The sequence below is a fragment of the Nelusetta ayraudi genome, unplaced genomic scaffold (assembly GCF_046127955.1).
Source record: "Nelusetta ayraudi isolate G7.1 ecotype Tasmania unplaced genomic scaffold, CSIRO-AGI_Nayr_v1 ptg000011l, whole genome shotgun sequence".
In the NCBI taxonomy this organism is placed as follows: domain Eukaryota; kingdom Metazoa; phylum Chordata; class Actinopteri; order Tetraodontiformes; family Monacanthidae; genus Nelusetta; species Nelusetta ayraudi.
This window is the reverse complement of record NW_027466061.1, coordinates 14,859,306-14,885,955: the sequence shown is the minus strand read 5'-3', so window position 1 is coordinate 14,885,955 and position 26,650 is coordinate 14,859,306. Positions and strand designations below refer to the sequence as shown.

The 26,650-nt window shown below is 43.4% G+C and overlaps 1 protein-coding gene and 1 long non-coding RNA gene across 2 annotated transcripts; both read left to right on the top strand.

Annotated features, from left to right (window-relative positions):
* Positions 1-295: 295 nt before the first annotated feature.
* Positions 296-26,496, top strand: LOC142884296 (uncharacterized). The gene is made up of 43 exons (XM_076019808.1): positions 296-392; positions 1,005-1,047; positions 3,560-3,631; positions 4,008-4,142; positions 4,310-4,354; positions 6,903-7,019; positions 7,377-7,442; positions 7,583-7,618; positions 7,758-7,820; positions 7,956-7,991; positions 8,088-8,129; positions 8,238-8,330; positions 8,418-8,462; positions 9,678-9,786; positions 9,918-10,096; positions 10,181-10,289; positions 10,407-10,496; positions 10,656-10,807; positions 10,900-10,972; positions 11,178-11,284; positions 11,435-11,618; positions 11,713-11,775; positions 12,045-12,152; positions 12,356-12,574; positions 15,170-15,325; positions 15,506-15,673; positions 15,772-15,915; positions 16,597-16,707; positions 21,869-22,047; positions 22,307-22,370; positions 22,485-22,559; positions 22,655-22,762; positions 23,063-23,170; positions 23,276-23,347; positions 23,534-23,662; positions 23,872-23,979; positions 24,160-24,315; positions 24,394-24,501; positions 24,675-24,812; positions 24,943-25,059; positions 25,212-25,400; positions 25,519-25,802; positions 25,878-26,496. Exons 1-43 carry the CDS (start codon positions 352-354, stop codon positions 26,133-26,135), a joined length of 4,899 nt encoding a protein of 1,632 aa, XP_075875923.1. The 5' UTR covers positions 296-351; the 3' UTR covers positions 26,136-26,496.
* LOC142885148 (uncharacterized) lies at positions 8,628-9,230 on the top strand. The gene is made up of 4 exons (XR_012926260.1): positions 8,628-8,690; positions 8,768-8,812; positions 8,892-8,945; positions 9,181-9,230. It is a non-coding gene; the product is annotated as an uncharacterized LOC142885148 (long non-coding RNA).
* Positions 26,497-26,650: the final 154 nt, after the last annotated feature.

Sequence of the window (26,650 nt, the reverse complement as noted above, 5' to 3'; positions counted from 1 at the left end):
TGCGAGCAGTGTCACTTCATCGCTTTGATTTTTGCTGATGCTTTCTTTTCATTCTTGAAGGAGGACTCCTTGAGGCTCCTGAGCTCTGGTGAGTATGTTCTTTCATGTGCGCAGCAGACAGATGGGCAGGTGATGTTTGTGCTGCCCTTTGGCAAATGTCACCTGGAAAGTCAGATGTGTCTCATTCTGTTAATTCTTTCATAATAATATTTGATGTGTTACTGTGTATAACTGCTTGAATGAAACTGGAGCTGGCTGTGAAATTGTCAGTTAAGTTCAAATTTCTTTTCGCCCACGGCGGGGGGCAGCACTGAGGAGATACTCACCTGTTGCCAGATGACGAGATAAGCGATGGGATCTTCACTAACTTCTGTGTCTTTACGCGCATTCAGGTGAGTTCAGCTGCAAATCAAATACTAATTTAATGTTGAGACAACAGCAGCAGCAGCAGCAGCAGCAACAACAACAACAACAAAGACAACAACAACTGCTACTGCTACACACAAGGATCATCTCAAATAATGCTGAAAAAAACAGGCAGGACAATCCTAGAGAAGATTTTTTTTTCATTTTGCCAGAGAAAAAGTAAAACGCAGCTGCCTGAAAAATGTTTAGGATCATTGCAAACAGTGAATAGACTTTTTTTTTCTCTTACAAACAGTCTTGGTATTCAATCCTCTTCAATGTGTTTACCGGAATGCAAAACAAACTTTTTGCATGTATACATCCACATCTGCCACATACTTGCATTCCAGCCTGTACAGTTTGATAAATGACAACAGTGCTGAGACGTCCTCACTGTCACACTGATTGAGGAAACGTGATTCGAAATTCTTAGCGGTTTTCTTCAGTGAAGAGCAGAGACTTTAAGCCATTGGCATGTTGATTCATGCTTAGCTTTTTTCAACTGAGTAGGTTCACTTAATGCCTGTATTTAACACTCACACTTACTTGATGCCTTGACGATAACTGTAGCAGCTGACCTTGCCTTGTTCTGTTCACAGGTGGATCATTGTGCTGGTCATACTGGTGCCGCAACTCCATTCAGTAAGACTTCCCCACCTCATATGTCCAGTTTACATACCCACAGTAACGTTAGAAATATATTTTACCAGATACTCCAAAATAACTCTGAAATATTAATTCATTCAATGGTAAAGAAATGCATCATCTGTCATTTTGCACATGATTGTCATTGGCAGTTTTAATGCTGTGGTTGTGTTGGAACTGAGATTGAACACTTGACAACCTGTAGCTGCTCTGCCACAGCATTTTCAGGTGTCTTTAAAGTCAGGGGTAACCTGAAGAAGGGTTTGAAGTTATTTAGGGTCGATGGCTGCAGGCAGTTCTTTTTTTTTTTTTTTTTTTAATTTTCAATTTTTTTATTTGTTTTTTCCCACCCAAGTGGCCGGATGTGAGCTGTTTGGTGACACAGTCGGAGGCAAGGGGAAGATTAATTACAGCCCAGACAGCCGGCCTAATGACCGCATGGGCTTTGGAGAATTTAAAGGGTAAAAATGTCAAGTTTGCAGTAGGACAGACACAAAATCAGTTATCAGATTTGAGGTTTTTTTTTTAGTCGGTTCTGGCTATGTTACAGTTTGTGATAGAAAAATTGTGGAAATACTTGAAGAGGTGCTCTGGAAAAAAAACAATCAAAACATCAGTATTCTAACAGAATGCAGAATCCTCCCAATATATGTCACATCCTTACAAAGCTTCATTCCAGAAGTTACCTCCTACTTTCCCTTGTTTTGTTCTCCATGGGCATCCTGACATTTTCACTTCATTGTTGACAAGAACAGCAAATCTGTAAAGTTACACATACATGCAGCATTCAGTATTTTATCGCAAAGCAAATAAAGATCACTGAACAGGTTGCATAGAACGTTGCTACATCCTTTATTTCCCTATTTAGCAGAATGGAAAACTCTGTGCCACAGATGGAGACTATTTTCAAAGTAGACTTCTTTTGATGATTGGAATTTTTTTGTTTTTTTTTGCTTCTGAGCAGAAGACATTTCTTGGTTGCACCAGGAAGAAATATTCAGATGCTTTTTGACTTCTCATTCACAAGCATGTGAAAAACCCCTGTAGGGATTTTGTCATGTGTGAGGGCAATGGAAGGACACAAACTCAGAAAAATGCCTAAAAACAATCATTTCATTTTGGTGGGCAAGTAAACAGAAATCCCACCGGTTTGCTCTCCAGTCCTGAAGCCTGTCAAAACTTTAGCCAGGTGTCATCTGTTTCACACTCTGCTAGGCCTGTCACGATAACAAATTTTGCTGGACAATAATTGTGCTACAAATTATTGCCGATAAACAATATTATTGACACCATTTAAAAAAAAAACATATATAATGACATTATATGACATAATAATGCAAGTACACCATGTCAAAAGGAATAAACTTTCATTTCTCAAGATTAAGAGGTTGCAAATAAGATGAACGAACATAGTAAACATAAAAGACAACAAAAAACAATAAAAACAAAATGGACTCACACTCTGTTTTTATCAAAAATAGCACTTAAAAACCACGATAACAACTAAAAACAATAAAAAAAATAAAAAGAAAGAGGGACCATTTTGCGCTGTTTTTTTTTTTTTTTTCTTTTTCTATTTTAATTTTTTAATATATATTTGCTTTGCTTACCAAACGCTTCAGTCAGCGTTGCCTGTCGGGACGATGGCTCTGCGGAATCTCGGGCGGTTTTTTTTTTCACAGTTGGGAAAACTGGAGGGGATGATGTGCTTGAGGTGCGCGTGCATGTTCGTCGTATTCCCCTTCACCACTACTTTCGAACAAATGCGACACATCGGCTCGTCCGTGTTCATGGGCTCACCTCGTTCGTTTCGTTTGAAGCCGAAATGTTCCCATACTGGCACTGTTCATCATTCATAGCGTTTGCTCGCTTTTCCTTCACTTCACTCACGTTCAGCACTGTGTCCGTGTCCGTGTGTGTGTGTGTGTGTGTGTGTCTGCGCCAGCTCCCGCCTCGCCCATCCCGTGACAAAGAGACTTAATGATTGACAGGAGAGTTCACTCACTCCATTCATTCCGCTATAGAGCCAACGCGAACAGGTGTTGAGACAAATGCACAGAGTGAGACCTTTTCTCTCATCCAGCGTGTTTGTTAGCGAGAGAGGAGAAAAACAAACGCACATGTCAATTTATCGAGGCCGGCAAAATTACCCACCTGGTTTTTATTTGCCGAGCGATTAATTGAATCATCGATTATCGCGACAGGCCTACACTCCCTACATTCTCTTTTGGCCCAAATATTTAGAACTAGCAGTTCTAAATATTTGGGCCAAAAGAGAAAGTGACGTGCATGCGACACAACACATTTTTTTTAGTTTCATGTACTCATCCAAATATTTAGAGAGCATTAAGAAAAATAATTTAGTCGTGTGAACCTTCTGCTTTGCAAAGTGTCTGAAAAGAAAGCACAAGTTTGTTTTAAATCTCAATTTTCAGTCGTATGTGTCTTGGATGCAGCAGTGACCAGTTCCCCTGCCCTTGTGACCTGTGGAGTGTCTCTGTTGCTGCAGGGGGAGGTCGAGGGTCCATGCCAAGGAAGAGACTGCTCTGTGTGTCGCTGCCTTCCTGCCAAAGGAGCCCGGGTAAAACTTTTTGTTATGTCATGAACTGACGGAGGCGTCCCCGAAACATGGGACAAAGTGAGGTGCGTCCCGTATCAGTTCATTACAGGACAGTTTTTTTTTTTTTTTTTTCAATCGTATTTTACGGGAGTAGACCACAGACGGAAATCAAATGAGGTTTTGTCATTTTCCCTAAAAAACGGGACAAATTGTGTCCCGGGAGAGATTTTATTTTTCCCGGGACAGGTGGTGAAAAAAAGAGAACAATTCCGGGAAAAACGGGACGGGTGGCAACCCTAATCATGAGATGAATGTGAATGCAAAAGGTTCGACTGTGTTTGCCTTGAAGTCTCACAAGCAGATTTATTCATTTATGTATTTTTTAAATGATGCGTAGGGTGCACCGGGGAAGCCAGGACAGCAAAGCACCCGGGGGCCAATGGGACCAAGAGGACATGAGGGTCCATCTGGGGAGAAAGGCCGAAGAGGAGCAGAAGGAACACAAGGCCCAGCAGGACCCAGAGGGGAGCGTGTGAGTGTCCACACCTGCTGACTCAGCGTATCTTTTCTAAAGATGGAGATTTTTATTTTCTCGATTGAATAATTGCTCATTGGTTATGTGTCAAAATGCATTGGATAGGGTGAAAGTAAATATACAATAATCTGTCATAAGCAGAGTCCGTAACTTTTGTCTTTCAGGGCAAGACCGGTGTTCCTGGATTCCCTGGCAATGACGGCTCATCAGTGAGTGCTTTGCTAAATTAGCACAAGATAACTTTTAAACGTCAACAAATGCTATTAAAGCAGCTCTAGGTAACTTCAGCTTGCTACAAGTTTGCTACGTTCAACACTTTTATTACTTCGTCTTTCATCGAGGTTACTTATTGGGTTCCATTCCGTCATTTTACAATCGTTTGTATTTGTAATAGTAGTGTGTAAAACCGCCTCTAAATAAACGTGTGTCGTTGCCGTAAAATGGTTCGTCCGGCGTGTCGGGTCGCGCTTGAAAGTTACACAGTGCAGTTACAGCCGGCACAACCCCGCTCTTGCTGCCGAGGCGGCACCATTGATCCTATTCATCGTTTCTCTAATGACGCTGAAGTTGGCACCACATTCGCCGCGGTGATTCTTAGGTTTCGATTCCACCTTAAAAAGAAATTCCGCTATTTGACCACTAGATGACTGTGCTTATTCCAACACTGTTCAACATATAACATTCAGCGAATCATTGGATCTGGATTATTTCAAAATCTATACAGTAAATTTGACAAGTGAGGTTTCATTGGAAAGCCAGGGATGTCTACTATCACAATCAGTTGAGACATTTCACGGGAAATAATATTTGGCCCTTTGGGGGGACTTCAAAGTTGGCAACTTTATCATTCACATTACTGTATTTCTCATTTTTCAGGTGGATTATTTCAAAATTTATACAGTAAAATTTGACAAATGAGGTGTCATAGGAAAGCCTGAGAGCTCTCCTATCGCAATCAGTTTGGACATTTCACGGGAAATCATATTTGGCCCTTTGGGGCTACTTCAAAGTAGGCAACTTTGTCATTGACATTACTGTATTTCTCATTTTTCAGGTGGATTATTTCAAAATCTATACAGTAAAAGTTGACAAACGAGGTGTCATTGGAAAGCCTGAGAGCTCTACTATCACAATCAGTTGAGACATTTCACGGGAAATCATATTTCGCCCTTTGGGGCGACTTCAAAGTTGGCTACTTTTTCATTCACATTACAAAGGCGGGGAAAGCCACAGGCACGGATGCCACCTCCAAGCTCCTCAGGAAGTGTGCGGACCAACTCAGTGAGGTTGTCCAGTACATGTTCAACCTGAGCCTCTGCCTGGACACAGTGCCGGTCCTGTGGAAGACCTCTTGTGTGGTGCCAGTTCCCAAGGTATCCCACCCTAGTGAATTGAACCACAACATACCTGTGGCCCTGACCTCCCACCTCATGAAGTCCATGGAGAGGATCATCTTTGGCCACGAGCTCTGTCCTGGACTGTCCATTAGACTACATCCAGGAGGTGGTGGACAGAAGGATGTTGGCCAAGCTGAAATCAAACATGGACAACACAACCCACTCCCTGCACCACACTGCAAAGAGCCTAGAAAAGAATTTGACAAAATTTGTAAATTTTTACTGTATAATTTTTGAAATAATCATGAACAGATATGAGAAATACAGTAATGTGAATGACAAAGTTGCCAACTTTGAAGTTGCCCCAAAGGGCCAAATATTATTTCACGTGAAATGTTGATTGTGATAGTAGACATCCCTGGCTGTCCAATAATACCTCACTTGTCAAATTTTACAGTACAAATTTTTAAATAATCCACTTGAAAAATGAAAAATATCGCAATGTCAATGACAAAGTTGCCAACTTTGAATTCGCTCCAAAGGGGCAAAAATGATTTCCCGTGAAAAGTCTCAACTGATTGTGATAGGAGAGCTCGTAGGCTTTCCAATGATACCTCACTTGTCAAATTTACTGTATAGATTTTGAAATAATCCAGATCCAATGATTCGCTGAATGTTATATGTTGAACAGTGTTGGAATAAGCACAGCCATCTAGTGGTCAAATAGCGGAATTTCTTTTTAAGGTGGACTCGAAACCTAAGAATCACCGCGGCGAATGTGGTGCCAACTTCAGCGTCGTTAGAGAAACGATGAATAGGATCAATGGTGCCGCCTCGGCAGCAAGAGCGGGGTTGTGCCGGCTGTAACTGCACTGTGTAACTTTCAAGCGTGACCCGACACGCCGGACGAACCATTTTATGGCAACGACACACGTTTATTTAGAGGCGGTTTTAGAGGGCCAAATATGATTTCCCGTGAAATGTCTCAACTGATTGTGTTGTGTAGAACTAACTAACCTAAGAAATCACCGCGGTGAATGTGGTGCCAACTTCAGCGTCGTGTTTAACTACCGCTTTACTGAGTTTGGAATCATACATTGTTTTGGTCAAAAAGTTACATAGAGCTGATTTAAATATTTTATTTTGTGGTGAACATTTATTCATAAGCATTTCTATTATATAGAATGCAACTATGGAATAATAAGTGCTTATATCACACAAATCATTTGCAGTTATTTAAAAAAAATATGTTGGGTATACTGCCCTCTAGTGGTCTTTCCACAGTCAATCATATAGTAATTAAATCACTGCATTTTGCGGAAAATATTTTAGGCCAAATAGAAATGCACTAGAGGGTGAAAGCGGCAAATGAAAAACTGAACAATAATTATTATTATTAAACCTGCACAATATCTTTCAGGGCCACCCTGGCGCAGGTGGTGAACCTGGAGTACCAGGAGTGGATGGCTGTAATGGTACTGCTGGTCAACTGGGATCTCCTGGCAAACCTGGCTTTGATGGCTTGCATGGGCAGCTGGTGAGCTTTAACCTCTTCCTACAAGCATAAAGTGTATTAATGATGCCAGCATTCACCACCGGCGTCACTGCTGAGAGAGAGCACAAGGCTGTGTGGGTGAGCATTCATTTTAGCAGGAAGCTAAAATGAAGCAATTTATATTGAAGCCTTCTTAAAAATATCTGCTGCATGGGCCAATGAAGTTGTTCCCTTTAAAATCGTTCCGGGATCTTTAGCGGCCGGAGGCTGCTCATCCAGAATAGATAGATTATGGGCCATCTATCAGCCAGCACTATTTTGTTGATTGCCAAACCTCTCACCATTAATTCCATGAGCTAGTACTTAAAAGTGATTTTAAGCACTGTGTCTTCCTCTCAGGGGTTACCTGGACCTAAAGGTATGAAAGGAGAACCTTTGTATGGCTCGTTGACCCCTGGATTCCCAGTAAGTTCTCTTGATGCCAGTTAGAAAAGTATGGACTAAATTTGTAACAACTGCAAAACCACAGTTACTGACTCATTACTGGAACTTTTTTTTTTAATTTACTTTTATGTTCACTTCCTTTCCTTCTTTTTGTTTTTTAGGGGGATGCTGGCAGAGATGCAGATCCTGGTGTACCTGTATGTGATATTTGTTTGTACTTTTTGTTTACATTCTGCTCACAAGTAAAGATGGACCCACATGTTTTAAACTTTACTTATTTCTATTTAATATTGTATTTGTCTGTTGAAAAACAAACAAACAAACAAAAAACTGTAGGGCAGAAGGGGACACACAGGGCCAAAAGGCAAACCTGGCCTGCGTGGCCCTCCTGGACTTGAGGTAAATGACTAGAAGCTATAATTAAGATCTTATATTAACACGTATAGACTGTATTCAGCAGTAATAAACCTGTTGTTCTCTTTATCTATGCTTAAATTATGTGATAGTATAAAATACTTGTTTGTACTTTTTTAGGGTGTGGGTGGTTCCAAAGGTGTGAGAGGACCACCAGTGAGTCACCCTAATTTATTAAGATTCACCACAAGAACGTCCTGTCTTGTATGTACAGACATTCTGGACTTACCGTCATTTTCATTTATTTTGTAGGGTGAACCTGGAGGATCGTTGGCGGGTGACGAGGGTGATGAGGTAAAAAGCAGATTTTTGCCTCTTGAAAGTGATGCATCAAGATTTTGCATTCATGACTATTGTATGATCCTGGAATGGGCCCTCACTATGTTCACTTTCAATTTTCAGGGAGACCAAGGTCCTCCAGGGCTACCAGGACCAGAGGAAGTCATAAGATTCCCTCCTCATTCTCTCACAGACTCTCCAACCCCAGGCGAAAAAGTAATGACAAAAGCCATTTCACTGTATACATATACCGTGTAACAGTGCTGTGCAATCCTTTTCTATGTTTCTCTCCATGTTTTATAGGGAGACCAAGGCCTAATGGGACCATGCGGGCCAAAAGGCCCTGCTGTGAGTTCTGCTTGGAACACCTGGTCTGTTCACTAAGTGTGTGTGTGTGTGTGTGTGTGTGTGTGTGTAAGTGTGTGTAAGTGTGTGTAAGTGTGTGCACATACATCTGCGTGCGTGTGTCTAATCTTGTTAAATGTATGTGGTTGTCTCCCCTGCCACCAGGGTGGAGACGACTTCAGTCCTGTTGAAAAAGGAGAACGGGGAATCCCTGGTTTTCCAGGAGCGCGGGTGGGTGACCATCATGCATGTAAGACAAACACATGGTTCCGTGCTTAAAAACATTCGTAATGCCGTTCCATTTTCAGGGTCTTCCGGGTTTTCCGGGTCGAGATGGACAGTCTGGACGTGAGGTACAGCCTCGAAATGATCCCTCGATTGGCTATGTCACTGGGTCTGAAGTTGGATCTAAATCTATTCATGTGCTTACAGGGTGGCCGTGGAGATAGAGGGCTTCCAGGTTTAATTGGAAGAACTGGACTACAGGTAAGAAGACTTAATGAGGAGAGTCATTCACAAATAAAAAAAATTATGTCCGCTGCACACAGAAGTTTGTCAGGGTCTGTTAAATATCATCTTTGCAGGGTGGATACACTGCAAAGATGATGTTTAACTTAGAAGAGCTGTAATTTAAAAACAAAACAAAAAAGTGGTCTTTAGCACTGTGGAACTTTACGCTTTATCAAGTTAATTTCTCTCTCCCCCTCCTTTCTTCCGACAGGGTTACCCCGGAGATCCTGGTCGACCTGGTCCTGAACAATCTCAGAAAGGACATGATTTCAGAGGTAAGAACATATTGGTAAATGTTCCTTTCCTCTCTTGATGTGCATAATTAGTTCACTTGTTGCACAAATACATTTTATGTTACTATAAGTGTATACATTTTTATTTAGTTTTTAATTGTTTTATTACGGCAGGCAATCTCAACGATGTATATATTTTAAATAAATGTTTTTGTTTTTCAAATACATTTGTAACTCCTAAAATATTACATTTTCAGGGAGTTTGCAGGTGAAACACATTATTTTCTTTAAAAGGCTGACAACATACTTTCATGATGCACCTTCAAACATCCATTCCATCTGTCAATTTTAACCTCCATTGATCTGTTGTAAAGGTTTGAGCCTTTAAAATTGATAAATATTTTTCTATTTCTCTGATTTGTGTCTGTGTGTGCGTGTGCGTGTGCGTGTGCGTGTGTGCGCGCGCGCGTGTGCGAAAGGTGAAAAAGGTAACCGAGGATATCCTGGGACAACAGGACCATCAGGTGACCCTGGGTTCAGGGGCAGGGATGGACCTCCTGGCCGACCAGGTTTACCAACACATGGTATGAGTTCTATGTCTATTGTACATACATATCACCCATTGTGTTCAGGACATTGTCTCTTTTTTTCCTAAGTCATTTAAAGTTTGTGATTGGCGGTTTGCAAATTCACCTTGTCTTTAAAACGTCACCAGAGACACCGAGTCGGCTTGGTCCAAAGGGGTCACGTGGTCCAAAGGGCTACAAAGGAGAGCCAGCAAGAAATAACCACATAGGCATTCCCTCTTTTCCTGGACGGAAGGGAACGAAGGGACTACCTGGGCCTAAAGGTGTAAGAGGTCCCCCAGGTGTGTCAGCACTTCCGCCTCAGCATGTCATCTAGTTATACACATATTATAACCAAAAAGATTTCCTTTGACAATTGCAAGTTTTAAAGGACATTAATTAACTGAAAACCTCTGCATATTATACTTGGAGATTTACCCATTGTGTGTGTGTGTGTGTGTGTGTGTGTGTGTGTGTGTGTGTGTGTGTGTGTGCGCGTGTGTGTGTATCAGGATATGGAGGTGAGTTCCTTTTCAGTCCTGAAGAATGACGATGCCAAGATCACATTTTGAACTACTCTTCTCTTGTAGATGTTGTTGACCTGCATTGGTAATTTTTTGTGCCCGGCTGAACCATAGGTTATTACTGTGTGCCTGGAGACCATGGGGAACCTGGTGATCTCGGACCTGTAGGACCTCAAGGAAAACCAGGGTGCAAAGGACAAAAAGGTGAAACTAAAACTGCTTGCATGAACTTTCTCTGATGTAAAGGTTTTTGCGATGGACTTTTAGAACCTAGAATGTATGTACAATTTGTTGGAGCTAATGGTTTTGCTCGCACAACACATGCGTTTATCTCAAAGTTTTACTCTTCTGTGGTTTCTCAAGGTTCTGAAGGCAGGTGTCTCTGTGGTCCTGGTAGTGGAGTTGCTGGTCCCTTTGGCCCTCGTGGTTATCCTGGACCTCCGGGATTAACTGGAGCTCTGGGCTCCAAGGGCAAATCAGGAGTGAAAGGAGACCAAGGTCCAAGGGGAACACAAGTACGGGCAAATCGCTTTCGTTTAATATGTGGAATACGTCACAACCTACTCATTATAAAGCCACGGAGACATAATTTGAATATGATTTTCAGGGCTTCCAAGGTAGTCCTGGCTTAAAAGGCCAGAAAGGACAGAAAGGGGACACTTTTTCGACAGGTGTTAAAGGTGAGATCTTATCGAAATTGATGTTTCACTTGCTTGCAAAACATATACGGTATTTGTGTTATAAAGATTTGAAATAAAACACCTTTCACTTCTTTGTTTCTATTAGAACCGCAAAAAACAACCCCGCCAAATTTAAATAAATTTGATCCATCTCTTGAGCTAGCAAATTTAAAGATGTTTTGTTGTTATGTTTTGTTGTTGAAAGGTCACAAGGGTGACCAAGGAGTCACTGGAAGCCATGGTCCACCTGGAGCTCAAGGTACACCAGGATGGGAAGGGCCCGGTGGACCTGTTGGAGAGCCTGGACCACCGGTAAGTTTTTTTTAAATTTGACAACTGATTTTTCTTTGGTGTATTTTCATTGTTGTATCTGCCTGCTTGACCTCACAGAGGATGCAAATATGTCTTACATCACAATGTTATTTTGGTACTGGACTGATGGAACGTCCAACATTTTTACAGGGTTATGTATTTCAAGTAGTACGTGGCCCTAAAGGTCATCCTGGTGGTAGTGGTCCCAAAGGGTATCGAGGACGTGGAGGTCTCCCAGGTCCTGGCATTCCAGGTCCTAAGGGCCTATATGGTCCGAAAGGAGACCCGGGACTTCCTGGACATCCAGGGGTACCTGGGCGACCCGGTCCACGAGGTCAGAGACAGAATTTATTCCAGAAATTCCTAGCTCTTTTATACTGCTACTGACATTAAACCAGGTCTTGTGGGATCTTATTTTTTTTTATCAGGGGATGATGCGATATGCTGTGACCAAGGATTACTGGGTCAAAAGGGTGAGCCAGGATCACCAGGTATGTCTCTGAAATATTTTTTTCATTTATCGGCTATTCCCGTCACTGTAAAAATGACACATCTGTACTTTCGCAATGTCTCTATTTGGCAGAAAAGTTCACAAATGTTATGGTTTTATTGTAACTCTTTTTGAAGCAATGTTGGTTGACTCTGGTTTGTCATGTGACTTCTGCCTTACATAGCCCTGTAAAAAAACAAACAAAAAAAAGAAACTTGCACTGGCAGTGATTATGTTGCAATTCTTTTTTTTCACTTTGTCTTCCTACAGGGAGTCCTGGTGTGCCAGGTATAGATGGTTCTGAAGGATTTCAAGGACCCCCAGGCCTTAAAGGAATGCGAGGAGATGGTGGTGGAATTGGAAGGACTGGAGAGAGAGGTATTGAAACTGAGATGCTGTCAAAATAAAGTTATCTGCCATTTTTCATTCATGCATTTTCTATCACTGCTTCTCCTGCACTCAGGGTCATGGGAAGTCAATATATTTTCTTATTACACTGCATAAGTAGGAAATTGTTCATTTGGTTTGGTTTGGCTTTGTCTGGTAACTGGGATTTTGATATGCTTTGTACATTTTCAAAGGTCCTCCAGGTTTGCAAGGGGATCCAGGTGACCCAGGTTTGGTGGGAATTACTCTGGAAGGTCCCGAAGGCTCTCCTGGGTTACCAGGACTGCCAGGCAGAAAGGGAGCCCCAGGAGATGCTTTGTCTGTCCAGCCAGGTGACCCAGGCCGACCTGGTCAGCCTGGACCTGTGGGCCAGAAAGGGGCTCGCGGACCCCATGGAAGTCCAGGGTCCCCTGGTAGGTTGCAATTGTCAATTTAAGTAGAAAATACTGTATTTGCAACTTTGTAATGTAGTGTGTTTTGAAAGTGAGCTGTGAATTTACTAAATATGCCTAAATATTTAAGCTCTTGCCTTTTTCGAGGTCTGTATTTACAGTGGCAGAATTTGAAAAATGAAACAACAAAAACATAAATTCAGTTTTGCAAACATTGAATCAGTTACACATGTTAACATTGCAGCTTAAAGTTCTTCTGTGGCAGTGTTACAACAGTTACCTTGAAAAAGTAACCTAATTCCTGGTTACTCCTCTAAAAAAATTAATTCTGACTTACTTTACTGATTACTTTATTTTTCAAAGTAACTTATTTAACTTACTAGCTACTTACAGTAATGTGTTATTTTTATATTGTTATTATTGACATTTTAAATGTAACTTACTATTACTTACAATACTATTTCATGAAATAACTGTTTTCATAAAACATGACAACCACCAGATGTCGCTATTCCATTTAGGGAAAAAAAAAATAACCCTTTCTTGAAAAAAGAAACAGCGAAATCTATAACGATAGATGTAATGAATCTCATTGATCTATTATGAAAAACACCAGTCTTTATTTGACCTAATTTAACATAAACATAATATTAACATATCATACTTGTTTTTAGAAAAAATAAAATAAAGTCTTTCTTGAGCTCTCATGTTTAACCGTTAACTCTGTAACAGGAAACAGTTTCTTTTTATTACCATCTGTTGTGACTATACTGTCCTCTTCTATCTGTGTCACGCTTGCCTGCTAGCTTGCTTTCATTCTTACAATGCCAAATTTACTGTTGGTCTGTAAGCTTGCCTGTGGTGCGATTCCAAACGTTTCTTTAAATTCATTTTTATAATCCTGTTGTTTTTCAGGATTATAAAAATGAACACATCAATTTAACATTCAAAAGATGCAATCAGATAAAATCAGCCAGGGAAACCTTTGCAAAAAAGGAAAGTTTTGAGTCCTTTTTTAAAAGCATCCACCGTCTGTGGGGCCCTGAGGTGGTCAGAGAGGGCGTTCCACAGACAGGGAGCAGCGGCCTTGAAGGCCCTGTCGGCCACGGTCTTGAGCCGAGTCCTGGGCGGGTGCAGATGGTGCAGTTGACCGAGGAGAATCATGTAGATGGTGAAAAGGGTTGGACCAAGAACAGAACCCTGGGGGACCCCACAAGTAACAGTGTGGTGTAAGGACTTAGCGTTCCCCAGGGCCACAAACTCAGTCCTTTCGGTGAGGTATGATTCGAACCAGTGCGGGGCTGTGGCTGTGATGCCAATGTCATGTTTGAGGCGATGGAGGAGGATGAGGAGGGAGGTGGAGCCAGAGTCAGTGGTCATCAGGAGGTCATTGGTGACTCTGATGAGAGTTGACTCCGTGCTGTGGGAGGGATGGAAACCAGATTGGAATTTTTCGGACAGACTGTTTGAGTGAAGATGGCTGTGTAGTTGAATGGATACGACTCTTTCTAGTAAGAGTTATATCAGGTGGTAGGATCAGGTGGTGGAGGCGCCGTGTGAAGAGGTAGACCTCTGCAGGTATCCCATCGGGTCCAGCACTTTTGTTGTTCTTCAGGCTTTTAATGGCTTGGCATGTCTCAGAGTGCTGTGGTGGAGGGTCGAGGTGGGCAATCGGTCGCAGGTCAGGGAGTTGATCCAGAATGTTTACATCAACAGGGTTTGCATGGTTGAGGAGAGTCTCAAAGTGATTTGCTCAGCGGCCGAGGATCTCATGACGGTCCTTAAGAAGAACGGATCCATCAGCTAATAGTACAGGAGATATTGTGCCTTCCACAGGCCCAGGTTTTTGAAAGCCCTGACTGTAGCATACATGTCAGTGAACACAAGTCCCCATCCCTGCAGCTGCAGGTTCATCGCAATAAAGTGGCTTGTGGAGTCACACAGAAACGCCAGCTCATGCAGAAACTATTCAACGCAGAGTTCTTTAGTGTCTTTCCATCTGCTTTGTATGAACTCGCAGATCTCCTTGCGCAGCTCCAAACATCTTTTCAGCACCTTTCCCCGGCTTAGCCATCGTACTTCTGTGTGATAGGGCAAGTCACATTTCTTATAGCTCTATCAATAATTTCAGGTGAAAACATTCTTCAACAGTCAAACAACTCACCTGCGTTTTTCTGTTCAATTTTCTCCCAGATCCTTCCCACTAATCCTCTCTTATGACTGCACATTGCGGGGGCTCCGTTTGTAGTCAGTAGGGCTGCAACTAACGACTATTTTAATAGTTGACCAGTCACTGATTATTGAAACGATTAGTCGACTAGTAATTATTAATAATTACTATGGGATAATTATTATTATTTTTTTTATTTAACATGAGGCTGCCTTAACTATGTGGCAAACACAAGAAAGATGGGTACTTAAATTAAAAATACATATTTTTACAAATACATATTTATTTGCACCTAATAGGATTTTTTGCTGCTTTTACCTTTGTGTGTGACACATATTTTTTTGCCCAATTTGTATGGGTTTGTAAGCCAAGAAATCACAAATCAATCAAAGATGTCATTTTATCCATTAGAAACTGATTTTCCAATAATGTACTTAATGATACAGGAGTCCTGGGAACACATGGACCACCAGGTTATAAAGGTAACCCAGGAGATACTGGTGACCCTGGAGATCCTGGTCCTCCAGGGCCACCCTGTATACACTGTGAACTTCAGGGACCCCCAGGACCTCCAGGAACCCCAGGGACGACAGGAGTTCCAGGTGTGCATGGAGCATTTTTTTTGTGTGAAATGTCCTACAGGTGGTTGTTATTGGAAATAAATATCCTGATGAAAATATTTTTAGAACTTATTTCAGAATTTATTTTTGTTTGTATTGCTGTGACTAAGTCAGTCGGCTACAGATTTGCAGTCTGTTATTATATTGTATGATATTGCATAGGCTACCATGGACGGAAAGGAGTTAAGGGAGACATAGGTCTACCTGGTCATGGACAAAACGGTCCACGTGGTTTCCCTGGCTCTCCTGGTGTGCAAGGCCCAGGTGGGCCACCAGGACCCCCTGGTCCTCCGGGAGATTCTGGGCTGCATGGTCATCCTGGACAAAAAGGTAAACTGATGATCTGTCTCAATAAATCATGTGTAATCTGTTTTTTACATCATTAATCTTACCCAATCATTACCAATATTTGAATTTGATTTTTACAGGTGATTATGGGTATCCTGGCAGAGCAGGAAGCGAAGGTTTACCAGGCCGTTCTGGACCTTCAGGACCCCCTGGGAGACCGGGGGAAATAGGTTTCGAAGGACGCCCAGGTCCTGTAGGAGATACAGGATACTCTGGTAATAAAGGTAGGTCACTGTAAAATTATCTAACAATTTGTTTTCATTTATTTTGTAATTGTGTGTAACCACACCGTGGAGTCACATCAGATGGCATTTTACTTGCCTATTTATTTCCACACAGGCTGTAATTATTGATGACAATGAAAACAGTGCACTGGTTGTTGGGATTTAGGTTGTTTGGGATGCTTGTCCTAAATGAAAAGATTTGCATCTTCCACACTCTTCCCCTACTGTTAGGCAAACTGTGGTGGATCCAGTTTGTCTAAAGTTAATGAAATAATATCATCCATCCTTTTTTTTTCCAAAGCTTTTCATCATTAAGGAGGTAAGAGCTATGGGCCTGTTTTCGTTTTTTTTTTTTTTTTTTTAATTTGGGGATGTGAGTTACTATTTTTCCTCATACAGTAGGTATCTGACCACTGTCTGCACCTATTTGAAAAAGGGTTAAAAAGATTTCCCCAAGCTGGCCAACTCAATGTTGCAGTTCGCATCTGATTTATGCATCTGGGCCAGCAGCCTTCCCTATTTTTGTCTTTTCAAACAGGGCAATTTTTGTTTTGTTGCACTTACACTGATATTCTTTTAAAATAAATGAAGTTGTCTGGTACCTGATTATATTTCCATATTGAATCAAGTTAAAAACTAAACCAGTGACGCAAGCAAAAATAAATCTGAGCTCCATTACAGGGTTACGTGGCCCACCAGGACTTCCAGGACATACAGAGATTTCAAATTTCACAAAAGGTCCAACAGGACCACCTGGAAGACCTGGGACACCAGGACATGATGGAGCGCCAGGTGATTTTTTTTCTTTTTAAAAACCAAGCCATTTAAAAAAACAAAGTAAAACAAGCACACAAAAACGTAATTATTGCTTGTGTTCGACAGCCCATGTTGTTTATGATTGTGAATTCGTTTCCTGCATAGTTACTGTGCAGTTGTAGTGTTTATTGATAAGTTTTCATGTTTCCTGCGCTCCTGAATGCACTGCAGTTTAGTTTCACTTTCGTTATCGAACGCATCGTGTGTGAGATGCAGCCCGTCAGACGCTGGTTTTCCTCCTCGGTGCCGCATAGGCTAGCGGAGTTTTCACTCTTTCATAACGCTCACCTGGTTGTCCCTGGTTTATTTCTGTGTGTGAATGACGAATGACGGTTGCAAATCTTCCTTCAGAGGGACAAACCCACACCACACAGCCAGCTCCTTTTACCCAGAGTTCACGTAGCCAAACAACACGCTCATCTCGAAGGAGCTCCAACTCCAGGTCCACAAGATCATCTTGTGCATCCATTGCTAGATTCCCGTTCAATCTTCTCTCAGAACTAGAGAACGCTCAACTTGAAGAACGAGCGAAGGAAATGGAGCTTGTGGAACTCCAGCAGCACATAGAAGAGGATCAACGAATTGACTATGAGTGTCAGCGACTCCAAACTCAAGCGAGAGAAGCTCAACGACTACAAGAGGAAGCCCTTAAAGCACAAGAGTCACTAACCAGACAACTCGAGAAGCAACGACAACTGAATAAGAGAGCAAAAGAGCTCGAGATAGCCAAGATGGTTACTTCTCTCATCAAGGACAAAACGCGGAACCCTGATGGTGACGGATCCTCACCATGTTTATCAGATCATGGGAAGGGAAAGACCCTGGTGGTCCCGCCATCAGAGACCTTAGCTCTGCCTCTGGCAACTGTGCTCCCCGAGGCTCTGTCTCCAGTTACCACAACTCCTCCTCCAGTGAATTTAACTCCTCCTCCAGTTAACGTGACTCCTCCTCCAGCGACAGTGGCTCAGCCTCTAGCCCCAGCTCCGTCTGCGCTTCCAGTAGGTTTAGCTCCGCCTCCAACGCTACGTCGAGCTCCGCCTCCGACACTGCGTCCGTTTCCTCCTCCGACGCTGCGTCCGGCTCCTCCTCCGACGCTGCGTCCGGCTTCTCCTCCTGTGTCTTCAGCCCATCCTACAGCGAGTCTGGTTCCGCCTCCAATGCTCCGTACAACCATGCCTCCAGTGCCTCCAGCAGCCCTGTCACAACCTCCGGTGTTTGCAGCTGCTCCTCCAGTTATGGTGACAGGCCCTCCGGCACTCCACGCAGTGCCGCTTTCATTCTCACCAGGTCCGCATCCTGTGCAGTACCCATCTCTCCCTCCACTGCGACAGTCTGCTCTTCCTTCCGTACCCTGGTCTTCTACCCTTGCATCTGGGAACTACAACTTAGCCTCCACTCCATATTCAGCTCAACCAGCACAGTCTCACCCATCCAGGTTAACCCTCAATTACCCTGAACAGGCAACAATGTGCTCCACTTCAGCCTTGTCTCCACCCAGTCAACAACAACCACCAGCAGCTGATGTATCTCCATTCATCGCCACGTCCTACGGCATTCCGAAGCCTATGATTCCTTTCTTCGAGAGCGGCAAGGAAAGTGACTTTGCTTTACTGAAGATGGCCCTCGACAACCTGCTGAACAGCCATCTGCACCTAAACGAGCAGTACAAATATCAAGTGCTCCTTGGACACCTGAAGCTTCAGAGTGCGCTCCAATTAGCCAAAGCTTATATGCACGATCCAAGGCCATATACAACAGCCATGCAGGCTTTACACGACAAGTATGGTCAGCCTCGTCAGCTCGTTCAAAGTGAACTAGGTGCCATTTCAAACACTCCAGCCCTAAAGTTTGGAGATTCTGAAGCCTTTGATGCATTCGCCTTATCCATTCAGTCGCTGGTAGGCATGCTTAAGACTCTGGAGGGACAGAACGGCTACGAACTGAGATGTGGATCTCATGTGGATCGACTGCTGAGCAAGATGCCACCAAGTTATCGTGATGGGTTTGCGGAATACTGCCTGAACCAAGGTATTCTTCAGACAGGTACAGACCAAACCTACACACTACCTGACCTGAGTTCTTGGTTGCAGATGAAGTCTCAAGCTAAGCGGATAGCAGGTCGAGCAGCTTCGCTCTACAACTATGAAGCACCCAAGCCACTGAGGAAGGATCAACGTCCCTTCAACAGGCCAAAGGAGAAGTCGACAGCATTCCTTCTCACCGCCAGTGGCGAACAAAGCTCAAATGGACGGTATGCGACACCAAAGTCCTCCTCCAAACCCAAACCATATTGTCCCCACTGCAACAATAAAGAACATTTCCTAAACGCCTGCACGGAGTTTAAGAAACTGACCACAAATCAGATTGTGCGATGGATAACGGATGGACAGCGGTGTTGGAAGTGTGGACGATCTCACAAGCCTGAGGTCTGTACACTCAAACGACCGTGCAACACCTGTAAAGAGCAACATCTAACAGTACTGCACGATGCAGTCCAGCAGACACAAAAGACCGTGCTCATGGTGACCGCGCAGACTGCAAAGGTTTACCTGGATAGACCAAATCGATCCCCCAAAGTGATGCTGAAGGTTGTAAAAGTCTTACTTCATAGCGAAGACAGAGTACTGGAGACCTATGCAGTATTAGACAATGGCTCAGAGCGAAGTATCATCCTGCCACATGCTGTGCAACGCCTGAACCTCACCACGCAGCCTGAAACACTCACTCTTCGAACAGTTCACCAAGACGTAGTACAGCTCCATGGTGCATCAGTTGCCTTTTACGTGTCTTCTGTGCCCAAACCTGAAGAGAAGTATCACATACGTCAGGCTTTCACCGCTGACAACCTGGGACTCTTAGAGCATTCGTTTCCAGTGGGAACTCTCCAACGGAGATATAAGCACCTCCGTCACCTTCCTCTGCCTCCTGTCGACCATGCACAACCTATGCTGCTCATTGGATCCGACATGCCTCATCTCCTGACTCCTATCGAACCTGTGCGGTTAGGTTCTTCAGGAGGACCCATCGCAGTTCACACCAAACTTGGTTGGTCACTTCAAGGTCCCACCAGTATCGACCAAGTTCCTGCGACCCAACAGCAGTGTCTATTCACGTCGACCATGGCACCTACTTCTGAGCTCCTCAAGAATGTCGAACGTCTCTGGCAAGTTGATACGCTGTCTTACACGAGTGAGAAGCAGGTCACCAGATCGAAGCAAGATCAGCAAGCCTTGAACCTGCTCCAGACGTCCACTGTCAGGATCGATGTGGAAGGGGTTCATAGATATGCAACACCGCTGCTTCGCCGCGCAAACTCCACCACCCTTCAAGCTCCTATGGAAGCAGTGTTACAGAGTCTTCGTAGCACTGAGAGGAGACTCGCCAAAGACCCACAGCGAGCCAAGGTCTATTGCCAGGAGATTGAGAAACTGGAGAAGCTGGGCTACGTAGCAGTGGTACCACCTGAAGTAGCATCATCAACCCCAGAATCCTGGTTTATACCTCACCACATGGTGCGACACAACAACAAGGACAGGATCGTTTTCAACTGCTCCTTCCAGTACGAAGGGAAGTCGCTCAACGACCTTCTCCTCCCTGGACCTGCCCTGGGGCCGTCGCTCTTAGGAGTTCTTCTTCGTTTCCGACAGTACCCAGTTGCAGTTAGTGGCGATATCAAAGGTATGTTCCACCAAATACGCCTGCTGTCAGCCAATAAACCAGTCCTGCGTTTCATTTGGCGGGAGATGAAGAGGACAGAAGAGCCAAAGATTTATGAATGGCAAGTCCTGCCATTTGGCACTACGTGCAGTCCTTGCTGCGCCATCTACGCCTTGCAACGGCACATTCAGGACACAAGTGAGTCAAACCATCTGATCGATTGTGTCGAGCAGTCGTTCTTTGTGGATAACTGTCTCCACAGCACTCATTCTAAGGAGGAAGCAAAGGATCTCGTCGATGGTCTGCGGCAGCTACTCCACACCGGGGGCTTTGAGATCCGTCAGTGGGCTAGCAACGTCCCGACTGTCATTGAACATCTTCCTTCCGATGTCAGAAGCGAGAGCAGTGAGCTATGGCTTTCCCAGTCTAGTATGGACCTTCAGGAACCAACTCTGGGACTACGATGGGACTGTCTCCACGACACCTTGAAGTACAAACATAGACCAGTGGAGAGAACAGAGCCCACATTGAGAAACGGCCTGTCAATATGACCCACTACGTTATATTGTACCACCAAAGCCAAGATTCTAGTTCAAGATCTTTGGAAAGAACAAATTGGTTGGGATGACCCGATCCAGCCACAGAGCCTTCGTGACCGATGGATGAATCGTCGATGGCGGCACAGCCAAGTCCTTGCCGACCACTTCTGGTCTGGATTTATCCGTCACTATCTGCCCAGCTTGCAGGAGAGACAGAAGTGGAAGAAAGATGGGAAACAACTCGAACCACACCAGGTGGTGCTTATTGTGGATCCCCAGCTCCCGCGAGCCTTATGGCCTGTTGGACGGGTAACAGCTACTTACCCTGGAGCTGATGGTCGTATCCGAACTGCTGCCATCAAGGTGAAGGATCGGACATACATTCGACCAGTAGCCCGGCTGGTTCAACTCCCTAAGTTCGAGGACGCTCCAGAAGGTTCACCAACCTGAGTGGACTTTCTACCTTGGATTCGACTGTCTGTACAGACAGTCGGGGCCGGCTGTGTTCGAAAGCCCATGTTGTTTATGATTGTGAATTCGTTTTCTGCCTAGTTACTGTGCAGTTGTAGTGTTTATCGATACGTTTTCATGTTTCCTGCGCTCCTGAATGCACCGCAGTTTAGTTTCACTTTCGTTATCGAACGCATCGTGTGTGAGATGCAGCCCGTCAGACGCTGGTTTTCCTCCTCAGTGCCGCATAGGCTAGCGGAGTTTTCACTCTTTTCACCTGGTTGTCCCTGGTTTATTTCTGTGTGTGAATGACAAAAGACCGCAGTCAATAAACCCTGTACAAAGGGTACATCTGCATCCTCCTGTTCTTTAACTGGAACACCACCCATACACCTTGCCGCTCTAAACTACCTAGCCCTTGGAGAGCCCCTCTCTCCTGTTTAGCTTGTATGATATAATGTTGTATATTTACTTTGTCTGTCCATGCACAGGCTCAAAGGGCCCAAGGGGAGAAAAAGGGGATCCAGGACCTGATGGATACCATGGTGCGCTTGGGGCTAAAGGTAGTCCTGGTACACCATGCAGGACTGGAAGACCAGGACCTCCTGGGCCCCAGGGAATTAAAGGTTTTCCTGGTCCACGGGGATACCCTGGAGATGCTGGGGATCAGGTATGCAATAGATCTAATTAAGCCTCATTAAGGGATTACTCTGTCAAATTTAAATTGTCTTTCTAGTAGTACTTTCTGTTGTTGTTTTAGTTACTTAGCGTTTCAGTATCAATTTCTTGCATACTTGTTTAAGGATGCATTTTTCACCTATATTCACCTACAGTTTCTTTATCTGTTTTAAGAAGTCGTATTGATGGCAATATGATACCACATGCGATTCTTGAGTAATCTTCTCTCCATATATACCTGTCTGATACAGGGAAATACAGGGCCTTATGGTTACCCTGGAAACACTGGCTTACCAGGATTACCAGGAATGAAAGGTGAGTCAAAAGTCAGAGTTTAGAATCAAGGGTTCAATTAGAAAAGAAGTTTCCATTGGAATGTATTTGTTGTTTTATTCATTTACATTGTGAACCTTTCAAAACCGTCCCCAGGTGAACCAGGACCATTTTATGGACAACATGGCCCTCCTGGACCAAAAGGGTTTCCAGGAGAGAATGGACCAAATGGTGAGCTAAGAAAATGTTCAAATAAACAATGACAAAAGAAAATGTCATATAATTGTTAAATAAATATATTTCTTAAAATGACTTGACCACTTAAGGATCCATAGGACACCCAGGAGCTCCAGGGGATCCAGGGCCCCCTGGTTGGACAGGAAAGCTTGGACAAAAAGGGATCACTGGAGAAAAAGGAAGACATGGAGCACCAGGTGACTTTGAAACTGATTTAAATACATAAACCCCCTCCTATTTTTATTAATATTTGATTTGTTAAGGACTCAATAAAGGTAAGATCAAATTGCCTTACACAACAGATGGAATGTTTTTCATACACTGGGAATCTATCTGTAAGATTTCAGACATTGAAACTCCTTAATATTCTAATGGGTTGATGACAAATTAGAAATTGTACCTTTATCTATTAATTCTTGCAGTGACACACCAAGTCCTTTTAGCCTTACCTTTCTATTTCTACATGTCTCAGTTATTTTATGTATCTGATTGTACAGGCTTTCCTGGACCTCCAGGCCCAACGGGCTACCCAGGTATTCCAGGTATCCCAGGTGATCAGGGAGGTGTTGGACCACCAGGCCCACCTGGTCCTTTCGGGCCTAGAGGTACTAATGTAATGATGTCACTAGTCTTCTCAATCATTGAGGTGCCAGGAAACACATTTTATTGACTGAAATAATGAACAAAGATGTATTGTAATTTTTATCTAGGGCTGCCTGGACCACCAGGTTTCAACGGACTAGATGGGTTTAGAGGTCCAAAAGGAAGCAACGGAGCTGGGGGTATGGAAGATTAACAACTTGATTGTTTCCTTTGTGGCTTGCACATATACAGTTAGAGCACAACTCTGGTGTCATTCACACTCATACTATTCAGAATCATACAGTTGTACATGATTTACAGTTGACCCATTGGTTTAAAATTGCGTTTTTCTTTCTGTTATCATTGGCATTTATTTTGATTTTAAGGGATAGCACTTCCTGGACCTCCGGGGCCTCCAGGCTTTTCCGGAGCGAAAGGTGACAGGGGCCAACCAGGACCACCTGGAATAAATTTTCCTGGACGAAAAGGAGAGAGGGGCCTACCTGGGCAGCCAGGTACTAGACTATTATAGATTGAATCCTCATGTTTAGTCCAGAGTCGCTTACATCACAGTGCTGTCCCTTCATAATATCCAGTTGACTTTAACAATGCAATGCTCTCTCGCCATAGAAAATTGTTCACTACCATTTAAATCATAAATCTTTAGGATACATTTAAGGTAATTTAAGTTTTTTTTTTCCTTTTGTGTTCAACCTTTTTCTAGGCGGTCATGGAATTCCAGGTGTACCCGGTGCACCTGGTTATGAGTGCCTAACACCATTGCCAGGGCCCGTTGGAAATACTGGATATGAGGGACCTCAAGGAGTACCAGGTCTGTGTGTTTTAATGTTTGTGAGTATGTTGACCTAATTTGTATGTTTAATTTAATTTTGGGCCCCATAGTCTTACTTAGCCAAAAAATAAATAAAAATAAAAAGTTGTGCTTTTGTGTACTTGTTAATCTATCTTTAATCATCTGTCTTTAATATTGATTCTATTTTTGGGTATATAGGACTTCCTGGTACACCAGGTCTTCCAGGTAACCATTTCTTTGCCAGAGGAGAGCCTGGCTCATTTGGTCCCCCTGGTTCTCCTGGTCGTAAAGGACAAAAGGGCCTCCCAGGGCCTCCTGGGCATCCACTCTGTCCTGGAGATGAAGGACCGAAAGGTATAAAAGAGCCATTCTAATGATGCCAAGTGTTAATGTGCATTTTCATACACTTACGTTGATGCTGCATTTTGTTAGGTGAAAGAGGATCTAATGGTCCCAGCGGTCCTACAGGCCCTAGAGGTCAGACAGGTTTTCCTGGGCCCCGTGGTCACAAAGGGCAAACTGGTCCACCTGGAAACCCAGGTGAGTAAGATAAAACAGGGGCATGCTTAAATGCATTTTGACCTTGGTGAAGTGCTCCCTGTGTGCCTTTTTGTGAACATCTGCATTTATTTCCTTGAAGAATTGCATGTCCATTATTCAACAACTTATTGTAAGTTATTTCTATATATTGGTAACTTGTCTATTTTTTCCAGGTGTCAAAGGTGCTCGTGGTGAAACCCTTATAGGTACCATTGTACATCCTCACCCTGGACTACGAGGGTCACATGGTTACCCTGGACCTGCAGGAGTCCCTGGCAATACAGGTCCTCCAGGGAATCGAGGACGTAAAGGCAAGACTGTCATATTGCAAAAGTGTAGTGATTTGCATATGTTCAGACACTTATGGAAAGTGTCTAAATAATGGTAATTATCCTTAAATTTCTTCACGTTACTTCATAAGTTTGTATTTTTGTGAATCAGGAGACAAGGGCCCTACAGGGTCTATGGGTCCTGCTGGCCCTCCAGGTCCTCCTGGTTTTAACGGTCAGATTGGCAACCATGGGGATGTTGGTCAGCCAGGCTTTCCCGGAGAACAAGGTGAATACAGTAATGATGATAAATAATTCATTGCAAGATTAAGAAATTAAAAGGGAATAAGTTTAATGTTCATATATAATAACAAAGCCATTTTATATGCTGTTTATTCGACTCTTTATATCATACATTTTATTCATGTCATCTTATTTTAGGAATCCCAGGTCCACCTGGTAACCAAGGTCTGCCGGGACCTATAGGCCGCGTATTATCAGGTTTTCTTCTGGTGATCCACAGTCAGTCAGTTGAGGTACCACTGTGTCCTGAGGGCAGCGCTCAGCTCTGGGTGGGCTACAGTGTGGTGTACTTGGAAGGACAAGAAAAAGCTCACACTCAAGATCTAGGTAAGTGTCTCCTTCATATTCTACTCTCATTATCGTCTTAGAATTAGATTACACAATTCACAACTGCAGTAACAAAACATGTTCCCTTCCTGTATGTCTCTCCTTTCTCTCACTGCAGGCCAGGCTGGCTCCTGCCTCCCTGTTTTCTCCACCATGCCTTTCTCCTATTGCAACAAAGCTGCCTGCCACTACTCTAGTCGTAATGACAAATCCTACTGGCTCTCCACCACCGCACCAATACCAATGATGCCGGTCTTTGGCCAGGAGATCACGTCCCACATCAGCCGCTGTGTGGTATGTGAGACTATTTCACCTGCAGTGGCGTTTCACAGCCAAGAGTCCTCTGTCCCTGCATGCCCGCCGGGCTGGAGGAGTCTGTGGACGGGATACTCGTTCCTCGCGGTGAGAAAGATCAAATAAATTTTTCATTTTAGGATTTGTATGATGAGTTTTCACTGACGGAATGTTTTCTGTTAGCACACTGGAGCAGGTGACGAGGGCGGCGGACAGTCTCTGACATCTACTGGTAGCTGCCTCAAGGATTTCAGGACTCACCCCATCATTGAGTGCCAGGGTGCGCGCAATTCCTGCCACTACTTTGCTAACCTGTACAGTTTTTGGCTGATAACTGTTGGTCAGTTGGAGCAGTTTGTCGTCCCTAGTTCTGGGACCCTCAAGGCATGTGAACAACAGCGCAGAAAGACCAGTCAGTGTCACGTCTGCTTCAAAGACTAATAATAAAGTGCTTGTGGCTAGATGTAATTATGATCAATACTTGTTGTTATGTTTTATTTTCAATCATATTTTTGATCTCTATCCTGTTACAGATTGTAATGAGGCTATGCAATGTAAACTCTGTACCTTTATCTCAGCAGTTGTACGTTGTATGTTTTCCTTACTGTTGTGCGTTTTTGTCTTCAGTATGGTCATATTTCTGAAGCTAAAAGCAATTTTAATTGTTCAAATCTCTTCCTTTAGCGTTTTTTAAAAATTAATTTCTGTTATTAATCATTAGTGTCTGATCCCTCGGGGTGAATAATACAAAATTTGTCAGTTCTTATTCGAGTGTTCTCTCATTAAAGATGTTTCTGAAAAAGAGTCGTTCAGAGTTCAACAGCTACACATTGGAAAGACATCTGCATGAAAAAGTCCCAGGACACAAGTCCATGAATAATTTTGACAGTTTTAAATTTCCAAAGTGGGTTTCAAGTTTATATTTATTTATTTCTCTCAACAGAACCCCAGTGACA

Bases quoted from the DNA above. Each gene is read 5' to 3' on its own strand.
- LOC142884296 (XM_076019808.1), top strand. From the start codon at position 352: ATGGGATCTTCACTAACTTCTGTGTCTTTACGCGCATTCAG. The intron at 7,992-8,087 runs GTGAGTCACCCT...TTTATTTTGTAG, and splicing joins AAGGTGTGAGAGGACCACCA to GGTGAACCTGGAGGATCGTT. The intron at 11,285-11,434 runs GTAAGTTTTTTT...ACATTTTTACAG, and splicing joins TTGGAGAGCCTGGACCACCG to GGTTATGTATTTCAAGTAGT.